The sequence below is a fragment of the Platichthys flesus genome, chromosome 8 (assembly GCF_949316205.1).
Source record: "Platichthys flesus chromosome 8, fPlaFle2.1, whole genome shotgun sequence".
NCBI classification, from domain to species: domain Eukaryota; kingdom Metazoa; phylum Chordata; class Actinopteri; order Pleuronectiformes; family Pleuronectidae; genus Platichthys; species Platichthys flesus.
The window spans coordinates 6,343,507-6,352,899 of record NC_084952.1 but is presented as its reverse complement, the minus strand read 5'-3'; the positions used below and the strand labels follow the sequence as shown (position 1 = coordinate 6,352,899).

The 9,393-nt window shown below is 40.6% G+C and overlaps 1 protein-coding gene across 1 annotated transcript in view; it reads right to left on the bottom strand.

The window, feature by feature from the left end:
• Window positions 1-61: 61 nt before the first annotated feature.
• Window positions 62-9,393, bottom strand: part of LOC133959153 (cohesin subunit SA-1) — a 19,090-nt gene continuing 9,758 nt past the window's right edge. The window contains exons 14-31 of the mRNA XM_062394249.1: window positions 9,151-9,254; window positions 8,365-8,457; window positions 8,040-8,132; window positions 7,299-7,499; window positions 6,786-6,853; window positions 6,619-6,706; window positions 6,199-6,279; window positions 5,473-5,565; window positions 5,171-5,339; window positions 4,751-4,884; window positions 4,249-4,350; window positions 3,726-3,859; window positions 3,089-3,211; window positions 2,391-2,569; window positions 1,575-1,767; window positions 1,139-1,234; window positions 907-994; window positions 62-614 (exon numbers count right to left, since the gene is read on the bottom strand). Coding sequence (XP_062250233.1) covers window positions 564-614; window positions 907-994; window positions 1,139-1,234; window positions 1,575-1,767; window positions 2,391-2,569; window positions 3,089-3,211; window positions 3,726-3,859; window positions 4,249-4,350; window positions 4,751-4,884; window positions 5,171-5,339; window positions 5,473-5,565; window positions 6,199-6,279; window positions 6,619-6,706; window positions 6,786-6,853; window positions 7,299-7,499; window positions 8,040-8,132; window positions 8,365-8,457; window positions 9,151-9,254 — 2,090 coding nt within the window. The 3' untranslated portion in view covers window positions 62-563. The remainder of the gene's footprint in view (window positions 615-906; window positions 995-1,138; window positions 1,235-1,574; window positions 1,768-2,390; window positions 2,570-3,088; window positions 3,212-3,725; window positions 3,860-4,248; window positions 4,351-4,750; window positions 4,885-5,170; window positions 5,340-5,472; window positions 5,566-6,198; window positions 6,280-6,618; window positions 6,707-6,785; window positions 6,854-7,298; window positions 7,500-8,039; window positions 8,133-8,364; window positions 8,458-9,150; window positions 9,255-9,393) is intronic.

The following is a 9,393-nucleotide window of genomic DNA, read 5'->3' as shown; positions in this document are numbered from 1 at the left end:
TCCCAGATATTATTTACTTCTTCATTTTGAATTTCAGTTTATCAACAAAATCTAATGTAAATCAAATAAAAACACATACAAAAACAATAACCCTTTTTAATTCAACATCTTTTAATAAAATTTAAGTTAACAAATCTCAAGAACTTAAGGTGCCATCAACAGAAGTGCAAGATGTCCTGAACCTGAATTCATAATGTGGAACACAGGAGGAGGCTTTCAGCCTGATGCCAGGAAACAGTGATCTAACAAAAAACATTTATTTTTAACCATTTGGCAAGTTTCTGGAACTTAAAAAGCCAGAACTGTTTCTCTGTGAATTCAAAACATAACATTTAGACAATTAATTATTTCAGCCTTTGTCTCCAAACTTTAGAATCATCTTGCTCTTTTTTCCCACCACCAACCAAATCAATGACTTCAAACTTATGTGATATGTGAGCTCAGTATCAACTTAAGTAGTTAATACTAAATAGACTTGAATGTATTGAAAACACAGTAACGTTGAAGAGGTGCATTCATCAAACAGAACAGATGCTCCACAGATGATCCAGGTCTCTGTGGCCTCAGTCGAAGAGCTCGTCCATAAGGGTGGCTGAGTTGTGACGTGTGGACGGCTGCAAGCAAAAAACAGGATGAGTAAAAAATAATGAATCATAATAAGCCTGTATCAACTCCACACATCACAATATAATGTGTTTTCAATGGCATTCATTTATTTCTTAAGCTCAGTTAACCTGGTCCAACACTGTGGCACAGCAGGGTATTTATAAGATGCTAATTAAACTGATACCAGATGCTTTGACGATTTAAAGCAGACTGATAAACTTAAAATACACCTTGTCCGATATAAATTATAATTTGTTGTTAAATAGCCTGAACAATATGCACCAAGATGTTTTTTTTTACCAGAGTGTATCCAGGTTCAAGGTCAGAGTCATAATTTTCTATCTCGTCCTCCTCTTCCTCTGCCTCTTCATCCTCAATCAGAGACAACCTGTGAATCGCACACAGAACAGTTTTATCTAAGTTTCACTGGCTGATAGCAGCTATCACCACACCAGACAAATACATTTTATAAATATGAAAGAAAACATTCTGGGATGATGCAGTTAGTATTCTGCCCTCAATTCAGTCTTACAGGGTGAGGTTGGAGTTCAGGTCTTGCTGATCCAAACTGGTAATGGTGGAGTGAAGCAGCCGTCGTTTGGAGGGCTTCACCTTTCTCATCTGGGGCCTGGAGAACAGCAGCAGGTACATTTTTTAGCCATTAAGTAATAAAAGGTTAAAATTAACTTTATTTTAACAGGAAATAAAGTCAGCAGGGCCTTTCAGTCAGAAAGGTTTCTGCAGCTGCGACATGCACCCAGAGAAATTGTCCCTTTTCCTCAACTGGCCAAACGCAGCACAAACTATACATGTAGGACAGAACAGAGAGTGATGGGCTCCTGGATGATAGATTAACAGAAAGTAATTGCCCCATGGCAGTTTCTGACACTTCACAGGTGACTGGCTGTGAGCTCCCTCATCTGAATTTCGGGTGGCAGATACTGCAGATGAGTTGGAGCTCAACTTACCCTGAGGAGAACTCATCCTCAGACTCCAGCTCATTCAAGCCGCTGCTGATATCCGACTCTGCTGTGGGTTTGCTGGAGGCCACTGGCTTAGGGGGCTGCCTCTGGACGGTGGAAGTGAGGGCCGGGGTGGGAAGGCTACTGTGGAGGCTGCTGCTTTCCAACCAGGACCCTCTGGTGGCGCTGGACACTGAACCTGGAGGACAAAACACACAATGAAACATAATTAACCAGGCCATGTACCTCATTGTGTGGATTTTAGAAACTCGTACTAAACGATTGATAAGATACAGTGTCATGGATTCATAAACTATTTAGAACTGACAATGAGAGATTCATGTCTCTAACAAAAGAAAACTGAAACACTGTTAAAGTAAGTGATTATTATTTATCTCATAAAACAAGTAAAAATACCAGATATTCACTTGTTAAAGCTTTTCAAACGGGAGGATTTAGTTTTTTCTCTTATATAATATTGAACTCTTTCTCAGTTTGGACTGTTTGTTGAATATAAAAGGGAAATGTCCAGTTGGAGTTAGGAAAACTTCTGATTGCTATCTTGTTTTTTCTTATCAGTTTCCTTGACAATTAAGCAAAAACGTATCAAAAGATCAAAACAGTAATTGGCTGAAGATTATAAATTCTTCCTCACAACATATCAGCATCAACTCCAACAACACGATTAGTTTTATGACCCTCACCTTTGACCTAGTTTTAAAATGGTCATCAAAAACAATTTCCCACATCATTCCCTGATAATTCATCACCTCTTCAGGTATTTCTGCTCATGATTACTATGCATCCCGACACTCCACACACCTTGAGCAGTGGTCCTCTTGCGCTTCGCCGCTGGAGTCTCATGTGAGGAGGCCGCCCCCCCTCCCTCCTCTTGCTCCCTGGGTCTGGAGGTTAAGCGCGTCTCCAAGGAGTGCTGATACATTCTGACCGGCGGCCAGGAGATGGCAGCACTGGGACACTCTGATTTCAGCAAGGCAGCCCTGGGAGGAGACGAGGTGGTGACAGGAGAGATGAGGACAAAGAAAAATACAAACCTGAATGTTTAATGGTTCAGTTTTTCAGGTTTCTATAAATTATAGCGGATCAATTCTGATACAGTTAGATTATTAACACAAACAGAAAAGCATCATCTATCAGGATGAATTAGTTTTATCACAAAAAGCTTATTCTAATTGTTTATTTAAAAGCTTTAGCACACAGTTAAGAACACGAATGCTTTAATCCCATTTCTGCTCCTCTGATAATAAATTGCAGTATTGACTACATTTCTTCAACTCAGTGCATCTGTACACAGACCTGTGTGCTGTTATGCAAAAGAAAGACATATTTAAAGTATCTTAAATAAAGAAATATACATCCCCCGATAGAAAAATTAATTTTCTTGGCTGTGATTCTGGAATAAACTACTTCTACTGAATAATAGCAGGGAAATCTGCTGTAACACTCGCAGCTGATTCTGCAAATCAACCTTCCACTATAACAGTAAACATGTTCCTCACATCTGGGCTCGGTCCTGCTGCAGCAGCTTAAAACTGAACTCGCTGAGGATTTCCAGGAAGGCCACGTTCCGGAGCGGCTCCTCTCCCTCCTCTGGGTCCCGAAACGCAAAGCGTATTCCGTCCCTGAGAGAACACCAGACAAAAAGAAGAACTCAAAACCACATTTATAACAAAGAGTGAGCAACTATAGTGTAAGACACTTATGTTTAATTTAAAGCCTGCGGGATGTTTGGCGATTCATAAAGATATCCAAGTTGTCATTACTAACATCTTTACATTAATAATTATCACTCTTATTGTTTTCATTATGACAGCTACTCTGTCAGAGCTGAAACAATGATTGTACAAAACTGGCCTCTCTCCCCCTCCCCCATATCTCTCTCTCTCTTGTCTCCCCTCTCCTCCCCTTTTATCTCGAGTCACCACAGTTAATGAGGGAGTTTTTTCTCTACACAGTAGCCAGAGCTGCTCTTTATGGCAACTGTTGGGTTTCCTATACCTTCTGTGTAAAGTGCATTGAGATAATGTATACTATGATTTGGCACTATACAGATAAAATTAAGCTGAATTGAATCAAGTGGAAATGTGTGCTGGAGGAGGCCTGTGTGCGTTTGTCATTGACATGTGTTTCACCGACATGTGCAGGGCAACCAGTGGTTTGCGGACACGATGGAGATCGATGCCAAAGCTCATGGCGAGCCTCTTGCCCAAGTCTCTAATCTCATTGAGATCCCGCCTGCTGTGCTCCTCCGTAAGCATTTCTGAGAACAGCTGAATAAAGACAAACATGACTTTGTGTTATTTAAACAGTTCTATGGATATGCACGGACAGACACACATGTTTGGACAAGGAAATAAATCAGCTCCAAGCAATGCAAACACAGCTTTTGATTGGCTTGGTCAAGCAAATAACAGAACCCGGCCTCATGAAACACTCAATGGAATATTACAGAAAATGTAAATAGATGCAGAGATTCTTTGGTCACCTGCTTAGTTCAATAAGTATGATAATCATATAGTAAATGTAAATTGTGAGGCATTGACAATCTTAATAATACATTTTCAAGTACTCAGTCATGTGTTCTTTAAGTTAACACATGCCTGACAGTCTAATTATTGATATTATTCGGATTATTAGAAATGCATTAATACATGCACACCTGCTGCAGGCTCAGACAGACGGTTTTGGCGCTCAGCACAGGATTGATGAGCTTGCTCCTACTCATCGTCTCTTTAATGATATCACCAAAGTCTTTAAAGTACTGGAGGAAACCGCAAAAGAGAGAACAACAAAGAAACACAGAGTTTTGATCATTAGTCTATTTAGCCAACACCACTGGTTCAATATCGAACAATGTAAAAATAATTCCAGTCATCCGTGCGTCTTTCAGCCTCTGACTCATTCTTAGCACCTCGCTGGTGGTAAAACAGATCCTCTCACCCTCCTTCACATCCACTCCATTATTCATTTTTCGGTTTGACAAACTGTTTCCTAACCCATTTAATACCTCCAAAGAATGACAGTCATACTCAACTATTAATGTAATATATTTCAGAAATCATGAATTTAATTATTTTGCACACACTTGTGACACAGCCAGTTAATGAATAGGAATATGCATTAAATATGAATATCTTTATGCCATTATTCTCCATCTCCACCTTGCTGTAGTGCTTGAAGACGTCAGTGGCAGCAGAGAGGTCCAGGACCCCGTAGATGACCAGCTTACAGTAGCCCCCCAGCTGGTTCCGCTTCCTCTGGAGAAGGGCTATCTTCCTCTCCTCCTCACCCTCGACTAGAGAGGGGAGGAGAGCCGGTCAGAGAAACGAGAGGAAAATAAAAGAAGGTGAACAATTAGACCAAGTCAACATGAGAATTGTAGACAGAAGATCCAGAGTAAAATCTTTCAGTCGTTAACTCGACTCGAAAAACAGATACAGCTCAATTCTCATCAAAAGACTTGAAAAACTGTCTGCAGGCATACGTGTTGGCTGACACACTGTTGAGTGTATTTCCTTCCACAACCAAACTCAATCAATATGAAAAACAATAAGCGTAAATATCACATCCTCCAGTCCTACCGTTGAGCTCATGATCTTCAGAGTCGGTGAAGACGTAGTCCAGAAGGAAAGCAGCCATCTCAGAGCGCAGCAAGTCAGAGGGAAGGTGGACCAGGGACTGGAGGGCGGGTTCGGAGCGGACTGAACTCTTACTGTACAACATTAGCAAGTCACACAGCAGCTCGAATGCCTGTGGATGGACAGATTGTGTGTGAAAACTCTCATGCTTAAGGATCAACTGAGCAGATAATCCGTTCAGACCACCTTAAAATCGGTAGGAGTGAATCGATCCCAATTATGTTCTCGTGTGGGATCATTAATACCTGTTCTCTGACCGCTGCCTGGTTCACTGACAGACACGTCTGACAGACTTTGCAGAACGAACGCACCTCCCTCCTCAGACGCGCCAGTTCAGACTGGAACAGAGACGACAGAGGGACAAAAAAGACAGATAGAGAAATGCAACAAGCATTATAAATTCTAAATTTATCTTTCTTAAGAACACATGAATGTTATCGAGCCATATCGCCAGCGTCTATGGTTATGAGAGAACAGAACAGAACATATGACGAGAAGGATACGTGTGAGTCCGAATCCTTTTTAGGAAAACACACAAGTGGCTGGATGAGTAATAATGACACGCATGAAAGAGAATTGAAGTGATTGAAAGAGAGAACAAAGGGTTGGGAATGATTCAATCGAAGAATGAGATACAACAGATAAATAAAGAGAAACTCTAAGAAAAAGTGTGAATGAGCAGGAAATAAATATTGAAGTAACAGATTGCTGTGTTAATTGCCTGCTGTCCACGCAGCTGGTGAACTGTTGAACAACACAGACAAGAAAAAGTCCACAAACACACAGGAAGGCCACCAACATGGCCACCATGGGTCGGCTGGGATGTCTGACGCAGGTTGGCTTAGCACATGTAGGTGGGCTGATACTCGGTGGAGCCACTTGAGTGTGTGAAGGACTGGGACAAGGTCAAACTGCTTTAAAAAAACACTGAATGGAGGAATGGTGTATTCTCTTTCATGGCAGACGAATACCTCAGCTGGTTTGAAGTTGACTGCATTCACTTTAGCCCACATCAGGTGAAAGGCAGCACACTTCAGAGCCGACACCATGAGCTGAAATTATAGAGACGCAAGTTGAAACTCAGCTTTCATGAAAAAAAACAAAAAAAACTATGTTCACAAGTAACTCTCCTGTGTGGCTTCTGCTCATCATAAAAGATTAAAGTCTGTTTTAGGATAAAAACATCAAACACATTTTATTTAAGTTTTCATGGAGCAAAACTCCGGTGACATTGATTAAGGTGAAGAACAATTGTGGTCAATCAACACAATTTACATCACACATTTTCAGCTCCATTATTCATATGGTGACCATCATATTCTTGTTTATCCAAAACATCTCAGGGCTGAATCAGCCGAGTTAAGTCTGTAATATCAGAGTTTATATCAAACCTCCTTGTCGAGCTCTCCAGACTCCAGCCGGCTCTTCAGCAGCTCAACACAGGGGTCAAACAGCTTCCAGCCTGTTGGGTCTTTGGCGCTGGACAACAAGAATAGACAAGACTCCTTAATATAAAATAATACAGTGTGTGCAATGTTATATAACAATGCACACTTACCCACACAAAGCAGCAATCCTCTTCAAGGCAGTGGCGGCACTGTACATGTCATTGTCATCTGCAGATCCCTGAGTACACAAACAGACTCACACTCTTAAGAGAACGGATGCTTTATATTTTATTCATTCATTTTATGACAGAAACATGTTAAAGAAAAATAAACACTTTCACAAAAATACATGCTTGTATTAAACCATCCCGACAGTTGAGAAATTAGATTTGTCTACTGATTCAAGCAATTTATATATATTTTGGCCTTGTTGTTAACGTCTCTGAAACAGTTCTGTTTCATTAAATTAATTTTAAACTGTTAACTTAATGCGTCTATGGACAAGTCGCCTCATTGATAGGGAGACTTTTAAGTGAGCAACGTCCCAGAATGAACTGTTAATATTGCAAATGCAGGATGGAAGCTTGGAATACAGATGTCGTCTCTGTACGAGCATGTGCTCATGCATTTTTAATACATGCCATCTTTTCCGGTCTGAGAACCTCACTGACACGCTCACCCACCTGCAGCAGGTCACTTAAGTACATGTTGAAGCACTCGGTGAGGCCGTCCATCAGCTGGCTGAATGCCAGGTGGGCACGGGAGGAGAATGTGTACGTGTCGGAGCAGAGAGCGCAGACCAGGTGGGTGCAAGCCTCCAGAACAGTGGCATCTGTGTGCTTCGTCACGATGCCACACACCAGGGACAGCAGCAGGTCCAGATGCTAGGAGAAAGAGGGGAGCGTGAAAAAAAGATGGAGGAAAAATAAGAAACGGAAAAGTAGAATATTAATTACAAAAATTCCGATTAAACATCCAGCAGTCACTGTTATGACTCCATTGTAACAATTATTGAAGACAAAACATTATAATAATTCCCTAATATTGACAAAATAATCCCTTTAGAATCTGACCTCATATTAATAAGTGCAGGTGAAGCTGGTGGTTGAGTGTAAGTGGGGTTTGTGTTCCATTGATACTGGACACTGCTGTTCCACCTCAGGGTTGTTATGCCACTTGCTCCCAGATATTGCATCTAAAATCTCTTGTAATGAATTTGTATTTACAACAGAATAAAGTGTGTATTGACTGTATCCTATTTATGCCCCTGCTGGTTGTACATGTCTGCTGACTGAGGCAACTGCCGCAGGTGAGCTCATTAGCCATATACTTCAAAATAAAGGGTGTGTAGAGGAGTATGAGAGGAAGGGTGTAAAAAGGAGGTAATGCTTCCTGGTGGTGATTCACATTCCCAGTCCTCCTACCCTCTCCAGCCACTGAGCACTGTTGTACATCTCCAGGTTGAAGTAGAGTGGAGCTTTGAGGAGGCGGCTCACTTTCCCGGCATCGGCAGAGAACTGCAGGTCAGTGAGGGCAGAGGGAGAAAGAGAACGAGCTCTGTATTACTACAAAAAGTGTAAGTACATACTTACACAAAAAACACTGTGATTTTCATTCTCAAAGTAATATGAAATACTAAGGTGACTTCAGATAACTGTTAAGCACCATCAACTCATTGTTTAAATGCTGAATATAATGGATTGAAATACGTTTAACATCAGCTACTTCAAGTGAACTTTGATTGTGTACCTTGGTCAGTAGCTGCGGCAGTAAAGGGATGAAGTGTGTGGTGATGCGTCTCCTGTCTTGCTCCTGGATCTTCTTATCCTTCATACTCTGGTGCTAATCACATTTACATTCAATGAAGAGTAAAGGAAGAGTAGTTAATACAAGAGACATTGGAGGTTGTAAGTGTTTACACTTGATTTCTCATGTGAAAGTAACAGGACCACAGACCTGAAATAGCTAAATTCTGAAATCTTGAACGGTATTTATGTGCATCTGTCCTTTATTTTCTCCTGAATTGTATTTATTTTCTGGAACTATTCAAGTTATTCAACTCTGAAAGAGATTGATATATAAACACACTATTTGATTTTTGGGTGCATATACATGTATGGGAATAATTGATTAGTAAATCTATGTGAGATGGGTCTTGTAAATTATCATAAACTGTATCAAAGTAATGGTCTTTCAAACAACATTTTGTTTTGGAAGAAAAAGGTCAGATTAAATCGTACTTTTAACAGCTAACATTCTTAAATTTGATCTCAAACGATTAACTGGAATAATGAAGGATCAATTTGTATATATTAAAGGATATTATATAAAATGTATTGATTATTTACTCCAGACAGATGCAGTGTGTCTTGTCTCTTCCTTTTGAGTGTCACAAAGTTTTTAGTTTAAATCTATGACTTTTAAGAAAGTGCAAATTGTATAAACAAAGTGACATTTCTCTCGCCCCCAAGGTTCCACTGATCCATGAATCATGACTACAGAGTGTTCAGCATGTGTTTGTGTTTGTGTCAGCACCTTCTTGCCCTGAGCTCTCCCCACAGGTGAGGTTGACTGTGCCGCCTGTCTGACGGCACACATCATGAGCTCGATGAGAGCCCCCTCCTCCTTATCTGTGAGACCTGACAATAAAGAGGCAGGAGAACAACTGAGTGGGTTTTATTTGAGACAACGAAAAGCAGGAGCAGAGAAGAAGCAGCAGAAGTCAGAAAAGGAAGCAGACTTGACGTTTATTATTTTATGAACACGTTGTATTACAGT